The sequence below is a fragment of the Mytilus galloprovincialis genome, chromosome 2 (assembly GCF_965363235.1).
Source record: "Mytilus galloprovincialis chromosome 2, xbMytGall1.hap1.1, whole genome shotgun sequence".
NCBI lineage: Eukaryota > Metazoa > Mollusca > Bivalvia > Mytilida > Mytilidae > Mytilus > Mytilus galloprovincialis.
Genome location: NC_134839.1, coordinates 108,736,593 through 108,753,674, shown reverse-complemented (window position 1 = coordinate 108,753,674; position 17,082 = coordinate 108,736,593). Strand labels below are relative to the sequence as shown.

The 17,082-nt window shown below is 31.1% G+C and overlaps 1 protein-coding gene across 1 annotated transcript in view; it reads left to right on the top strand.

Moving 5' to 3' along the window:
* Nucleotides 1-16,454, top strand: part of LOC143065336 (deleted in lung and esophageal cancer protein 1-like) — a 47,596-nt gene extending 31,142 nt beyond the window's left edge. Inside the window, exons 27-38 of the mRNA XM_076238862.1 lie at nt 1,459-1,529; nt 4,846-4,977; nt 5,396-5,410; nt 7,617-7,879; nt 8,436-8,555; nt 8,982-9,073; nt 9,537-9,618; nt 11,687-11,875; nt 12,158-12,304; nt 12,572-12,725; nt 13,439-13,562; nt 14,922-16,454. Of these exons, the coding sequence (XP_076094977.1) occupies nt 1,459-1,529; nt 4,846-4,977; nt 5,396-5,410; nt 7,617-7,879; nt 8,436-8,555; nt 8,982-9,073; nt 9,537-9,618; nt 11,687-11,875; nt 12,158-12,304; nt 12,572-12,725; nt 13,439-13,562; nt 14,922-15,045 (1,513 nt within the window). The 3' untranslated portion in view covers nt 15,046-16,454. The remainder of the gene's footprint in view (nt 1-1,458; nt 1,530-4,845; nt 4,978-5,395; nt 5,411-7,616; nt 7,880-8,435; nt 8,556-8,981; nt 9,074-9,536; nt 9,619-11,686; nt 11,876-12,157; nt 12,305-12,571; nt 12,726-13,438; nt 13,563-14,921) is intronic.
* Nucleotides 16,455-17,082: the final 628 nt, after the last annotated feature.

Here is a 17,082-nt window from a genome sequence, read left to right as displayed (position 1 = left end):
ACTGAACATAGAAAATGATAGTGCAAGTAGGGCACCTGTGTAATTTGATCTCACAGTCCACTGAACATAGAAAATGATAATGCAAGTAGGGCACCTGTGTAATATGGTCTCACAGTCCACTGAACATAGAAAATGATAATGCAAGTATAGGGCACCTGTGTAATATGGTCTCACAGTCCACTGAACATAGAAAATGATAATGCAAGTAGGGCACCTGTGTAATATGGTCTCACAGTCCACTGAACATAGAAAATGGTAATGCAAGTAGGGCACCTGTGTAATATGGTCACATTCTTGTTATTAACTATGATGAAAGGTTAGTTGTTAAACATTGATCAATTAAAGAGCTACAAATCATATCGATGTTTCCTATAACCCTTACATCTGGGAAGCATCACTGAAAAGGTGACTGTGGAATACAAACATAATCCTTTTGGTCTATGAAACCCTTGTCAATGTTGGGAATACATTTGCCTATGTAGGATGTATAAGTAAACAGCTATATTAAATCTGATGCCTTGTGAAGAGAGTGCTATGCTCACTGTTCCATAAAAAAACCTTGCTGTAATTACAGTTTTAGAACTCCAATCCATAGATGACCTGTTGTAAGGCATAATTTCCTATCCAATATACACTCATTTTCTCAATCTTCATCCAAGAAGGCCTCTATTTTAGGACCTACCTATTGTATTTATTGTTAATTTTGATTCATGTCCTGGACATGCATTAAATGTTTGCCACTGGACATAAAGCAACTAACAATCGATCATCCTTCTGGAGTTTTCAAATATAAAGCCATATTTCAGTAAATTTATAGGATGAAATACCACTCTTACATAAATATATGATTGTTAAATATTTTTCAACAGATATTTTACTAGGTAAGATGTAGTTGTGAATTAATTGTATTTGTTTTAAAATTTGTTGTTTTTATTTACAACTTTGTAGATTTTATCAGTTCATGTCTTTTTCTAAACAAAATGAATTGTAATACATGTAGTATTTCAATAATGTCTACTTTGATACTGTCTTTTAACATATAGAAACTGACATAAAAAGAGGACTTAAAGTTCATACCATTACTTGCATAAGGATATTAGGACATCTAATAAACTAGTATAACCTTGTCATATAGAAATTTATGAAATGTAACAGCACGAAAAGTGAACTTGCATGAAAATTAATTCTACACTAATAGTTGTACAAAACATATATATCATAATAATACTGCATGCAACATTTTTTTAGAGTAATTGTTTATAATTTTTTTTTTTAAAGAAGCCAAGTTATTTATTTTATCCTCTTCATTAATTTGTCTAAGGTAAAGTTACAAACCCTATGACTCTTTGCATCATAAAACTGAAAATATCCTGGAAATAGCATTAAATCAGCATTTATTAATGCTTGTATCGTCTTGACTAATTGAATTATTGCACCTATTCCTATTGTATATTACAGATTTGGTACCCATGTGTCAGGGGTAGCACCTATAAATAGATCTATGAGAATTAACAATATCAGCCCTTTTGGTAAGTTCATGTAAAAATCATTCATTTCTCATAAAACATATACATTTGTTCACAAACTACACTGGCAAAAATGCCACACATGTGCATGCAGTGAATTAAACACTTTAATAGTAGTGTTTTTTTTTTTAAATGAATATATGTATCCATTGTCTCCATTTGTAAGTGCTGAAAACTAGAGTATGTGTTAGAACACATCATTAAGGTGAATGCTATTACAGACAATACTCAGAAATCTTGAAGTTTTACAGATATTCAAGTATAATCTTGAGTCTAGCTTGTTGCTTTATAACTTTTATTGACATCCAAATTGATCATGAGAGTTGATACATTGTGCTAAAGTTCTTACATTGAACAGTTACTCAGTAAGCTGTACTTGGGTTATCAGTGCTGTATATCTAACTTCATAAATGTTAGGGTTAAAATGCTTGGAGACATCTAAAAATTACAAATTATTGTTATCAGTCTTGAAAACAAACAATAGTTTATTCATTTTTGTCGAGCCTGCCACTTTTGTTGCAGAAAGCTCGACATAGGGATAGTGATCCGGTGGCGGCTACGGCGGCGGCGTTAGCTAACTAGCTTTATATTTTAGAAGGTGGAAGACCTGGATGCTTCATACTTTGTATATGGATGCCTCATGTTATGAAGTTTCTGTCAGTCACGTGTCCAATGTCCTTCACCTCATTTTCATGGTTCAGTGACTATTTGAAAAAAAAGTTAAGATTTTTTGTAATGTTAAATTCTCTCTTACTATAAGTTATAGGATAACTTTATTTGATATGTGCGTACCTTGCAAGGTCCTCATGGCCATCAGACAGTTTTCACTTGACCTCAACCTCATTTCATGGATCAGTGAACAAGGTTAAGTTTTGGTGGTCAAGTCCATATCTCAGATACTATAAGCAATAGATCTTGTATATTCGGTGTATGGAAGGACTGTAAGGTGTACATGGCCAACTGGCAGGTGTCATCTGACCTTGACCTCATTTTTAATGGTTCAGTGGTTATAGTTAAGTTTTTGTGTTTTGGTCTTTTTTTTTTCTAATACTAAATGCAATAGGTCAACTTTATTTGGTGTATGGAAATATTTTATGATCTATATGTCAATCGCAAAGGTTTTATTTGATCTTGACCTCATTTTCATGGTTCATTGCTCAGTGTTTTTGTCTGTTTTTCCTAAACTATAAGCAATAGGTCCACTATATTTGTTGTATGGAAGAATTGTTAGCTGTACATGCCTGCCTGGCATGGTTCATCTGACCTTGACCTCATTTTCATGGTTCATTGGTCAATGTTTAGTTTTCTTGGTTAATGTTAAGTTTATGTGACAGTTGTAATAAAGCTTTATATTTAGGACTATCAACATGATATCAATGATTAGGGAAGTAGGTGAGACATTTCAGCTTGTGCACTCTTGTTTTACAATAAAAGTATAACTGGAAACACATGTCTTGATATTTTCTTTAATAGACATGTGATTAGGCTGTGAGTCATACAATGTGTATATATACCATGGGAACTTGTGTCTTGATGTGAACCACAGTGTTTATATTTAATTTTGCATATATTTGAGTACACTGGGAGACATACAGTGTTTTATATTTAATTTTGTAGATATCCGAGTAGACTGGGAGACATACAATGTTTTATATTTAATTTTGTAGATATCCGAGTAGACTGGGAGACATACAATGTTTTATATTTAATTTTGTAGATATCTGAGTAGAATGGGAGGCATACAGTGTTTTATATTTAATTTTGTAGATATCCGAGTAGACTGGGAGACATACAATGTTTTATATTTAATTTTGTAGATATCCGAGTAGAATGGGAGACATACAATGTTTTATATTTAATTTTGTAGATATCTGAGTAGAATGGGAGGCATACAGTGTTTATATTTAATTTTGTAGATATCCGAGTAGAATGGGAGGCATACAGTGTTTTATATTTAATTTTGTAGATATCCGAGTAGACTGGGAGACATACAATGTTTTATATTTAATTTTGTAGATATCTGAGTAGAATGGGAGGCATACAGTGTTTTATATTTAATTTTGTAGATATCCGAGTAGAATGGGAGACATACAATGTTTTATATTTAATTTTGTAGATATCCGAGTAGAATGGGAGGCATACAATGTTTTATATTTAATTTTGTAGATATCTGAGTAGAATGGGAGGCATACAGTGTTTTATATTTAATTTTGTAGATATCCGAGTAGACTGGTAGACATACAGTGTTTTATATTTAATTTTGTAGATATCCGAGTAGACTGGGAGACATACAGTGTTTTATATTTAATTTTGTAGATATCTGAGTAGACTGGGAAACATATTACACCAGGGTTTTCGATATCACAAACTAGTCAAAACATTTACTAAATTTTATCATCGGTATAAAGACATCATTCGTAAATATAGCTCAACATGCAGACTTCTAATACGTTCAGGTATTTCACATCCAATTTTTTATGGTAATATTCTTTATAAAGCACAAAGGTGTCAGTATTCACCTCAGAAACTTACAAAACCTTTGAATAGACTTATTAAGAAGGGATATAATTACGATACTGTTGTCAAGTCATTAAAGATTGCATATTTTGGCGTTAATATTGAGTCACTGATAAGGTCTTTGCATCGGAACTAAACACATTATTTTTTTAAAAACAGTTGTTGGCATGACACGGGTTATGTTCTTCTCATATATGTTATGATGGTATGATACTAAACCCCTAACGGGAAGGATTGTGCCTGATGTTCATATGATGAAATCATAATCTTTCAGTCAGTTTAATTGAAGTCTGGAGCTGGCATGTCAGTTAACTGCTAGTAGTCTGTTGTTATTTATGTATTATTGTCATTTTGTTTATTTTCTTTGGTTACATCTTCTGAAATCAGACTCGGATTTCTCTTGAACTGAATTTTAATGTGCGTATTGTTATGCGTTTACTTTACTACATTGGTTAGAGGTATAGGGGGAGGGTTGAGATCTCACAAACATGTTTAACCCCGCCGCATTTTTGCGCCTGTCCCAAGTCAGGAGCCTCTGGCCTTTGTTAGTCTTGTATTATTTTAATTTTAGTTTCTTGTGTACAATTTGGAAATTAGTATGGCGTTCATTATCACTGGACTAGTATATATTTGTTTAGGGGCCAGCTGAAGGACGCCTCCGGGTGCGGGAATTTCTCGCTACATTGGAGACCTGTTGGTGACCCTTTGCTGTTGTTTTTTATTTGGTCGGGTTGTTGTCTCTTTGACACATTCCCCATTTCCATTCTCAATTTTATACAGTGTTTTATATTTAATTTTGTAGATATCCGAGTAGACTGGGAGACCTACAATATTGTTGATGAAGACAACAAGATATTGGATGTAATGGTTGCCTTTGGTAATGCTTTCCCACCCAGAGATACCAAGGGAACAGAAATTATACCACCATGGCAAAGTAGGTTGAAAGAAAAATCACTATTCGAATTTAATTGTAGAACAATTTCAATATGATATAACACTAGAACATTCACCCCAAAACAATGCAAAATATATTTCAATATAAGTTAAATTTGTATTAAACTTTAGCAAAACAATTAGCACCATGTTTCAGAAGAATGTATTAATTATGGTAATCAAGAGTTATCAGTAATATTTCTTTTATTTGATATGCACTCCCATAAACATTTACCTGTGCACATTCTCAGCCTAAAAAACTTGCTTCATTTATAATGTAGAACTTTGATTTAGATTTGAAGTCACCTTTACCATTTCTGAAGGTTAAAAGATAGATGAAGTGTTTCCTGCACAAATCCTTCGTAGTTTAGTTTATTTTTGTTATTACTGCATATTTACATTACAATAATCTATAACAGGTGAAGAGGAAACGGGTAAGACCATTATTGCCAAAGAAATCATTTCATCTTTTGCATGCCTCCACAAGCTTTACCTGGAATCATTACACAATCTGGTTCCCTGTTGGATATCATGATAGGTTTTTTAAAGTCTGGAACTGAAAAGAAATTTTAACAAATAGAAAATATAAATAGCAGTATATTTGCATATTGGTAACCTCAGCTCAGGGGTGACTTGTTACATAGTTCTCCTTTAATTTGTGTCTCATATGATAAATTTGATTCTCACATTTACAAAAGTACTGAAAATGATTGAGAAAGTACTGTATCACCTTATAGTTTTGGGATTATATTTAGTGTTAGATCAGACTATCCAGTAAGGGAACCAAGGTGTTTTCATTATTCACTTTTATGCATGATATCAGATTTGGCTCACTGTGTGAGATGTTTTCAGCACGTTCAAGAGATGCTTTAATTTTCACATTTGAGATATAAATCACTATAACATTTTAGGATAATTATTTGTGAGATTTTCTGTAACAAGAGTAAATAAGCCTCAGATGTCAGTGGCAGACATTAAGCCTCAGATGTCAGTTGCAGACATGAAACCTCAGATGGCAGACATTAAGCCTCAGATGTCAGTGGCAGACATCAAGCCTCAGATGGCAGACATTAAGCCTCAGATGGCAGACATTAAGCCTCAGATGTCAGTGTCAGTCTTTAGCCCCAGATTTTAGTGGCAAACATTAAGCCTCAGAAGTTAGTGGCAGTCTTTAGCCTCAGATGTTAGTGGCAGACATTTAGTCATGCATGTCTGAAGCAGATAAAAGCCTGTAGTTCAGGATTCCATCATTTTCATTCCTTATTCTTTTGAAATTCTATATAAGCCTCTTTGTTAGTGTAAATTTCATTTAGAATTTCAACAAGATAAATATTCTTTTTATATAATCTAAATTCTCTTCTTTACGTCTCACGTCAAGATTATACATTATACAAGATCAATTCTATTATAAAATGGCTTTCATGTTATTATCTAAATACATTTTACCAGCTACAAGAAAATAAAAATAAATGCTGTTAATTTCTTTCAGCTAGATTTGCTTAAATACAGAGCTCTATTTTGAAAGTTTGTGAATATTTTATTTGCATATTTCATAAAAAAGAATTCAGAAATTTGGTTTTAAAACTGCCACATGAGAATTTTTTTTTCTGCATCTGTGAACTTTGATGATTGTATATTTAAGCTTTTAAAAGGAAATCCATGAAGATAACTAATAATGAAATACAAAATGATTACCTTGATAACTTAATAAAGTTGAACCTCTTATTTCAAAGTTTTAATGTACTATATATTAAGAAAGTTGCCCGATTTGAAAATTTTAATGTTTTTAGGACTTAATAAAAAAAAATAAAATTGCAAAGATTGTTGATTGTGTTTATCTATTCATTACCAACATATAATTATCTATGAAGATGATATAAAAAGAATCTTATGTCATAATAAATCTCCATTATTTATAAAGTATGGTACATGTTTATAAAGGAGGAGAGAAGTGGAGTATATTTAAATGAGGCAAAAACTCGAAATGAAAAATCTGGTAGAAGATATTAGCTTACTTCAGGGGATTTAAACCATATAGTACCCTGAACCCCATAACAACTTTTTAGTTATACCATATCGTTAACCAAACTTTAAATCTAACCATAGATCTACCATTATGCCCTTCTTAAACCTCAACATAACTAATCTAATACATGTTCTTAATTGTATGAAAAATAAAGGGTTCTTCATAGTCCGCAAATGTTTTAAAATAAAATATTAGAGAACTACATATGGCCCAACAATGTGCAGAGGCTTATATTCACAGTAAGCCTTAAGTAATTACAATTATAATTCTGTATTTTGATGCATTTTGGGAAATTCCTGGTTCCTGGGTAAATGCATGGTTGATGCTATTCGATGAAATACTTGTACCTGGTTCTAGAAGTAGATTATTCCATTCAACAATGACTTTAGAATCAAGTACCAATTACTTATAATTTAAAAACAAATGAGAGTGAAATATTTTATAACACATAACAATGTAGAAGAATTGATTAGGGAGTGGGGTTGGTTATTTTCAGTATATTCTAATTTATTCATGGCTTTTCAATTTTAGCATATTTTTAGTATAAATAAATCGTTAATCTGACTTGAGTTTCCAATCAATGACAATATGAGTTTTATGTTGTGTGTTTGTAGCTCCTGAACCTATCAAGAGAATGCCAACAGATATGATTCCAGACACTGCCGATTCTTCACCATTAGTCAGCAGAGGTCACTCCAAATACTCACTACGTTCTCAACCATACATTGAACTTGAAGAAGACTCAGACTCGGAAGAGGAAGAGGTAGAGCTAGAGGTCAAGGAGGAAGAAAACAGACTTAAAGTAGTGTCCCTGTTCTACAGAGCTCACGAAGGGGTACCAGCTCAAGAACCTTACAACATAAAAGCTAAACAACTGGTAGGTTCACATTTATTAGTGTATTGTCCCTTCAGTTGAAGGCAGAAAAGCAATGTTCTAACTAAAGGATAGTTTCATGCACATACAATGTAGTCTGTCTGGACTACAGATATCAATATCTCAGATATAAATGTTCAATTACTCATAAACTGTTCAGGAAATAGTTTGAAGTTATTGACTGTTACAACAATCTTTGAAAATTAATATAAAAATAAAAATATCTCAAGAAGACCTTTGTAAATAGAAACCAATTTATTGTGATAAATTGTTGATAATTTTAAACTGAATTTAATTGCAAATAAGATTATATGATAAATGCTGTATGATTTGAATTTAGTAAAGATAATGCACATTTATGAAGAAGCCATTATGGCAGTATGGGTATATGTTAATGATGACAACATGATGTTACAAAAAACTCTGACATATTTAGGTCAACACAATCTTAAACAATTGACAAGTGTCTAAATAGTTTGTCTATTTCTAAATTGCTTAAGGTCTCAGTGATTTTCACCAGATATGAAGATTAATTTATTATTGTAATTTTATACTACAGGTTATCCCAGCTAGAGGATTCTCCAATGTTAACATCACGTTTACACCACTACCAACAGAAGTAGTCACACAGGAGATGGACTGTGAAGGATATGCCATTGCCCATATGAGTTTAGATAAGGTATGAAGGATTCTAAATTATCTATTAAGATGACGTACATATAGAAATCATAACATAGAGTATCTCCTATCTTTACTGTAGACATAGATATGATACACTTCATACTATCTTATGAAGCCAACCAAACAATGGATATAATCAGCATCTTTGGAAGTAGAAAATAAATAAATTTGAAATTAGATCGTATTAAGTGTGAGGCTAATTATTAACATTCAAGAAAAATACTGGATTCAAAATTTTAAACAACGGAACATTTTTAATTTGAAGTATACTTTTAACAATCCTACATATCCTTTTATAAATTACCTATATAATTTCTTTTGTATTCAGATTGTTTGAAATGAATGTTTTGTGTTTTGTATAGGAGTGCTTACCTACTCCTAATTATTTTAATTTATCAGTTTTAATATTGGTATATATTTGTAGAATCCTGATGTTGAAAATAAAGTAACAAGAAAACAGGGATATGAAGTTAATCCTCTCCATCTTGATATGGCTGCTCATCTTAAACCTGCATTGTGAGTCAAATGTTTTATACAATAAACCAACTAACTTTCACAGATACATATTATAGTGTCTAACTCTTTCTTGTCCACTTTCCAGCGATTATCTAACATTGTTGGGTTGATGTTTAGACGAGTTGTATATACATTATGTACATTTCTAGGTAAATAAGGAATAAAAATATAGTTGACAGTACAACCTAATGAAAATGAGTTACCTCCCTTTATAAAGCAAATTCAGAACAAAAAATATTTCTACATTTAAAATTTAAATAATGATATAAATATTTTAACCATATGATATTTCTATAAATAAGTTTCAAAAGATAAAAGAAATATTGAAGTCATTATTTGAATAAAAAAATTGTGATAAAAAGTAGTATGATAAAAGTACTGGGAACTATGCTATTGTAAAATAGCTTATGTCATATGGAATTAATTGTTGATTGGCAGTAAAAGTTTGGATTGTTTATTTCAGATTAAGTATGGAATGCATGGATGAGGAGGGTATGAGATACAGATCTGCTATGAGTGATTTAATGTTGGACAGTCAAGGAAATGTAAGTTTGTTTTTATAAGCATCATAACATTTTTCTAAAGATCCATTCTGGATTCCCTTTGTATATTATTTCAGCCAAAAACTGAAGTTCATTTCCCTCTTTTTGTCTTTTTTATGGCCCTGCAACGAAGTTGTCAGTGCCATATAGTTTTACCATTGTCCGTAATTCTATCATTCCGTCATTCAGCAACAAACCATTATACGGTGTTTTTTTTATTTTGGTATGTGAGTTAACCATGATGAGTTACTGATCAAGTTTAAGTTTCGTTCCTCTCCGCTAATTTTAGATGAAATTACTGGCTTTGGACTTTGCTAAATTGTTGAAAATCACAGTTATACAGAGTTTTTTTGTAAACGTCTTCAGATATTGGGCTGATATTTGGTATGTGACTTAACCATGATGGGTTACAGATCAAGTTTTAGTTTTATTCTGCACCTCTTATTTTTGTCGAAAAACTGGGCTTTGGACTTGGCAAAATTGTTAAAAATCACAGTTATTTGGAGTTTTTTTCAAAAAGCCTTCAGATATTGGGCTGATATTTGGTATGTGAGTTAACCATGATGAGTTACAAATCACATTTAAGTTTTGTTCTGCTCTGCTAATTTTGGTAGAAATTACTGGCTTTGGACTTTGCTAAATTGTTGAAAATCACAGTTATACAGATTTTTTTTTTAAAACACCTTCAGATATTGAACTGATATTTGGTATGTGAGTTAACCATGATGGGTTACAGATCAAGTTTAAGTTTTGTTCCTTTTCTGCTAATTTTTGCCAAAATTACAGGCTTTGGACTTTGCTAAATTGTTGAAAATCACAGTTATACAGAGTTTTTTTCAAAACACCTTCAGATATTGAACTGATATTTGGTATGTGAGTTAACCATGATGGGGTACAGATCAAGTTTAAGTTTTGTTCCTTTTCTGCTAATTTTTGCCAAAATTACAGGCTTTGGACTTGGCTAAATTGTTGAAAATCACAGTTATGTACACTTTTTTCTAAACGCCTTCAGATATTGGGCTGATATTTGGTATGTGACTTAACCATGATGGGTTACAGATCAAGTTTTAGTTTTGTTCTGCACCTCTTATTTTTGTCGAAAAACTGGGCTTTGGACTTGGCAAAATTGTTAAAAATCACAGTTATTTGGAGTTTTTTTCAAAAAGCCTTCAGATATTGGGCTGATATTTGGTATGTGAGTTAACCATGATGAGTTACAAATCACATTTAAGTTTTGTTCTGCTCTGCTAATTTTGGTAGAAATTACTGGCTTTGGACTTTGCTAAATTGTTGAAAATCACAGTTATACAGATTTTTTTTTTAAAACACCTTCAGATATTGAACTGATATTTGGTATGTGAGTTAACCATGATGGGTTACAGATCAAGTTTAAGTTTTGTTCCTTTTCTGCTAATTTTTGCCAAAATTACAGGCTTTGGACTTTGCTAAATTGTTGAAAATCACAGTTATACAGAGTTTTTTTCAAAACACCTTCAGATATTGAACTGATATTTGGTATGTGAGTTAACCATGATGGGGTACAGATCAAGTTTAAGTTTTGTTCCTTTTCTGCTAATTTTTGCCAAAATTACAGGCTTTGGACTTGGCTAAATTGTTGAAAATCACAGTTATGTACACTTTTTTCTAAACGCCTTCAGATATTGGGCTGATTATTGGGATGTGAGTTAACCATGATGAGTTATAGATCAAGTTTTAGGAAAGTTCCGACCTGCTAATTTTTGTCAAAATTAAGGGTTTACGACTTTGAAAATAGTTGAAAATCACAATTATACAGCTTTTTTTTCTATACACCTTCAAATTTTGAGTTGATTTTTGATATGTGAGACTACCATCATGTTTATGTCATCATGTGTTGTTGATATTGCAGTATTTCAATTTTTTAAGACGGGGCCATTCGTGTCGTTTTGACACATCTGGTTTCTTTTAAGTAATTGAATTAATAGATTATTTTCATAACCATCAATATCAAGGTCTCTCATCTTTTATGTGTATTTATTTTTAGACATTTACCTCAAATGTATAAGTTGATTGGCAAACATTCTATTTGTAGACACATTCTGAGAGTTTCCGAGTAATGGGAGCAATCTTGTCTAACCATACAGAGAGTCCCCTTGCCTTTAGACTGATATCAAAACCTCCATTCTTATTAGTGGATTTAGATCCATCAACAAACAGAGAAGAATTAACAAAAGCTTATGTTACAGAGTTCCAGACGTTAAAACCACAACATAATCTTCCAGTAAGTAGTTAATGGTACAGAATTCTTTAGAAAAATATAACGAAAAGAATTAGCAATCTTAGATTAATATATTAATATGATTATCTGAACTTTAACTGTTTACACATACATTTTATATAACAAGGAGAGAGTAGTTTACACATACATTTTATATTACAAGGAGAGAGTAGTTTGTATTCTGTTACACTCTATAATTGTATTATTTTATTTATCAAAGTTTAGATGCACCAAATTTATATCTGTAAAATATTGTTATTTATTTCTAAAAAATAATTATTGTAGGTAAAGATAGCATTTCAAACAACCACAGACTTACTTAAATACCTAAATGACTCGGACTATGATAACATAACCTTGAGAGAACAGGATGGTAAAAAGATTGACATTAAAGATGACCTTGTTGTAGAGTTCAACAATGGAACCACACAGGTAACTTATCTTATTGACAGACCTATTTCCATGTCTGGACACTTTTTTGTGTACATCTTGATTGTGGCATCCGTGTACTATGGACACATTCTTGTTTTTTCTATGTATGATTTACTGCTGGATTTTTAACATAAAACAATCTGGATGAGTTTGAAGGGCTTGGAAATAATTAAAAAAATTCTGAAACCAATTACTATAGTTTATATCTTTATTGTTTCATTTTATGTTTGATTAATTGCTTCAAATTGAAATGTTGTTTTTCTTTAGAAACTACCACTGTATGCTACCCTATCAGTACCTCAGATGGAGTTATCTAAAGAATCCCTGGACTTTGGTGTCTGTTTAGTAGGACAGAGACGGGAGCTACAACTGACCATATCTAACAAGACAGCTTCTCATTGTCACTGGAGAGTTTATCAAGGTATACTATGTCTTTATTATTTGTTTTATGTTTTGGTTCGTTTAACTCTGAGTTTATAGTTGACAATCTTAGTTCATTATGAACAGTTCATATAGTGTTTCACTTAATTCAATACTATGGATTCATTATTATTCGGTGGATACCAATTTTCGTGGATTTCAGGGGTATAGGCGAACCACAAAATTAAATGTTCAACGAATAATAAATTTTCTATAGGCTTGTATGCAGACTTAGGCGAAACCACGAATTTAAATATCCATGAACATGTTAGTTTTCCTTAATCCATGAAATTTGGTACCCACAAAAATAAATGAATCCACAGTAAACATTTTTATGCCCCACCTACGATAGTAGAGGGGCATTATGTTTTCTGGTCTGTGGCTCCGTTCGTTCGTTCGTTCGTTCGTCCGTCCGTCCGTCCGTCCGTCCGTTCGTTCGTCCCACTTCAGGTTAAAGTTTTTGGTCGAGGTAGTTTTTGATGAAGTTGAAGTCCAATCAACTTGAAACTTAGTATATATGTTCCTTATTATATGATCTTTCTAATTTTAATGTCAAATTAGAGTTCTGACCCCAATTTCACGGTCCACTGAACATAGAAAATGATAGTGCGAGTGGGGCATCCGTGTACTGGGGACACATTCTTGTTGAACAATGATTTTATTATATATAGCAATGGAAACTTTTCCAATCGTTTTTTTTTTTTTTTTTTACAGAGAGCACATACGACAGCAGCACTATTGATAGGTTCTCCATTGAACCAACAGAAGGATATTTAGAGGCTCACATTACCCATGTCTCAGACAGTAAATCTCTGCTAAAAGTCTACTTCACTGCAAAGTTAGTATATATATTTGTTGTCAGAATGTATTTGTTTTTACGTTTTTTTGTTGTTTTTAGTAAGTAAGAACGATTATCCAGCAAATGTTGTTTTAAGAAATTGTCAAAAACTTTTCATTCAGTTACTGTTAGCAAATGACGTTCATTTACACCTAGACAAACATTCATGTGATAGGAATACCAATAGAAGAAAAAAATCCTTCATATGAAAAATTGCAGACCCTGTTCCTTATCAAATTTTTCAATCTTATCATATTTCTTTTTTGAGACTGTTGAAGATTGTTAAAAATTTAAAACAGTTGATGCTTAATATGTACAAAATAGAAAGTTTCATCTCAGTCCATGAAACTTTTAAAACAGGCATTAAGTTATGATATTGTTATCACACATTTTGAACATGGACACTTATAGATCTAGAATAAGAGTTTAATCATTGTTTTGAAGTATTTATTCTCAGTCTAACACATTACACAAGATTTCATTAGGAACCTTTGGTTTGATATAGGTATATAAATTGTTTATAATTAAAGCAGGCATTGCAGGATTACTTTGACTTGAATGTAACTTTTTGTTCTCCACTTTTTGCAGTTTTGACTTAAATGCAATTTGCTTTATCAAACAAAATTGTTCATCTGATTCAGAAATGTTTTGCCATGTTAAAATAACAACAATCAATTTTGTTTGTCTGGTCATCAATCTTAACCAACTGCTGTAGAAAACCACAATCAAGTCATTAAAGTGAAAGGTTATAATATAAAGCATACCTTCAATTCTATGATTTTTAATTTCACCTCATTGCTGATATGAAAACGTTGCTTCAAATTTCTATTCATATTTTTATTGTAAAGAGATATTCAAAGGGTGTTGAATTGTTTTTGTTTGAAATTATGTTTTCAAATTATTTCATCTAAAATGGTGTTTTTTATGCATACTTCAAAGCTTTCTTTAAAATTAATATTTAAAATACTTCGTTAAATATACTATAAACGTCAATATGTTCTCACAAGGTAATGTAAAAGGAGATAAGATCAATATTTCAAAATCAATCATTTTAGATTATCTCCCGTGGTATTGTATTCTCACATATTTAACTGAATATCACATTTAATCCAAATGAATGCTTAATTCTTTCTAATGTAGAAGATTTTAAATAGTATGAAAGCTTAGTTGAGACATTTCTTCCTAAATAAATTTGCTATCACTCACCTTTTGAATGACTCTTTACAAAGAAGTGAATTGAAAACTTTTCTTTATCACATTTTAGAAAATGATTCTATAGGTAATCTAGATTTAACCCAGAATATGATGAAATTAAGCTGTTGAATAATTGTTTCTTTATTATGATTTATTTTTTTCCAGGCATTCTGAGCATTATGAATCTGTATTTGTTTTCCGTGGAAACCTTGGTGAAGAATCACGTAAATTGTTTATCAGAGGCACTGGATCTTATGATGAGAAACATGAAGCCATTTTGAATGTGTGAACATTGACTGTCATGTGACTAAATTCTAGAAATGGTATATGTGTATCTGTACTTATATGATACATTATTTTTTATGGAGGGATTCTCACAAACCTAATTATATTTGTTCATGTTAACAGTGCTTATGCAAAAGTTTAAATGTCTTTTTTCATACTAGCAACATTAAAGGTCAAAGCTTGCATGAGCAAGATAGTATATTTTTAACTTTTGATGAACAGTTTATATTCTCAAATTTTAAAACAGTATTTGTCTGAAATTCAATGATAAAATTTTGAATTTTGATAATATAGTTGGGAAATACAGCTCTTACAAAAATCAAGAAGATAATGAAGTTCATCTATTTTTGTAAATTCTATTTGGCAATAACTCTCTGGTGACTACTTTCACTTATCCTAAGAACTAAGAACTGATCATAAGTGATCTGTTCAAAATTATTCTCCAGACAGGAAATTTTCTAACAAATCGTTTGATTTCTAACATTTTTTTAAAATAATTTGCTGAAAAAAGTTTGAAATAATCTATATTATTTAACTCTGAAGGAGTGAAATGTACATAATTACAGTGCGTTTTTAACCACTGCGAAGTATGCTATAATACTTGTTGTTTCATATTTGTTATTATATAATACATTCCGTCCTTTTATTTTATATTTTGTCATGTTTCTCTTGGAAACTTTTGTATTTTCGGAACATGTTTTATTGTAATTTCTAGCAGTCAACAGGGATGAGGAACTTGCCTTCCCTTTTGTATCTTTGTTTCTATCTAGACTCTAAAGACTAGGTTTAATCCCTGTTGTAATAACTTGGAGTCGATTTCACCAAAAACCTTATTAATAAGATTGATCATAATTATACTGAATTGTTCATGATCGATCAATCTTATTCTTAAGTATTTTTGTGAAACCCACTCTTGGTTACTAGTGTATAAATAAGTGTTATATGATTGCTGTATTTAAATTATATATAATTTGATGAATTACACTGAAGAGCGATAAAACTTAATTTATGTAAAATTAAGTTAATCTAATTTTTAATTTAAGTTTGTTATTGTGTTAAAATGGTCAAAATTCTGGACAAGTAGCCAAGAAAAGTCACATTACTTAGTTTTAAAGTAATACTTGCTGTATTAATGTTAAAAAAAGTAGTACAAAATAAATGTGAAGTCAGTATATGGTAGCATCACAAGTAAGCAAGCATTTATCTTTGAGATATCATCAAGTTTGTCAAAGTCTCATCACTTCCCTCTAGTATCAGGCTTTATGTGTACATTATTGGAATGTGATATCCAATCCTAAATTTTAAATATTTCTATATTTACATGTTAAAACAAAAGTTACCAGTTTTATGTGATGATAAGAATTAAAACCATATTTATAATTGAGAACTGTGATATTAAAAATTATTGCATCATTGAGTTGTTTTGTCTTTTTTAACAAATATTCCTTTTTAAATGCTGCTGAAAACTCCATAGTTTTCTGTTTTTAAATGTATTTTTTTTTTTTAGTACACATGTATATGTACTTTAACTATTTGAATGATTTGTGCTGAAAGAGCTATTGTCAAAGTTTCATTCAGAAATTTGAGCCTCTAAGAGACTTGAATTTTAAAGAGTTGAAATAGGATGAACGGATTATATAAACCGGAGTGAAAATATAATACAAGCCCAAACAGAATAAATATAAATAAGTCTAAATTGAAAACAACATTCAAACCTATGATTGCGTTGGATAATTTAAAAACAGCAATTTTTATAAGTGTGACTGTAAAACAAATTCGTTGTAGAGGGGTCTACATACAGCAAAACAAAAATATATATATAGAAGATCAAAACTGCCGGGTAGTATCTTCTGCAACACCAGGTTGTTGATTATAGATTAAAAACTAAATGAGTCAAAGTGAGTCCAAAAATTTGAAAAATCTGCAATTTCAATAATACATGAGGACACAAACGTGATGGTAGTCTCACATATCAGAAATCAGCTCAAATTCTGGAGGCGTATAGAAAAAAAGTCTCTAACTGTGATTTACAATAATTTTG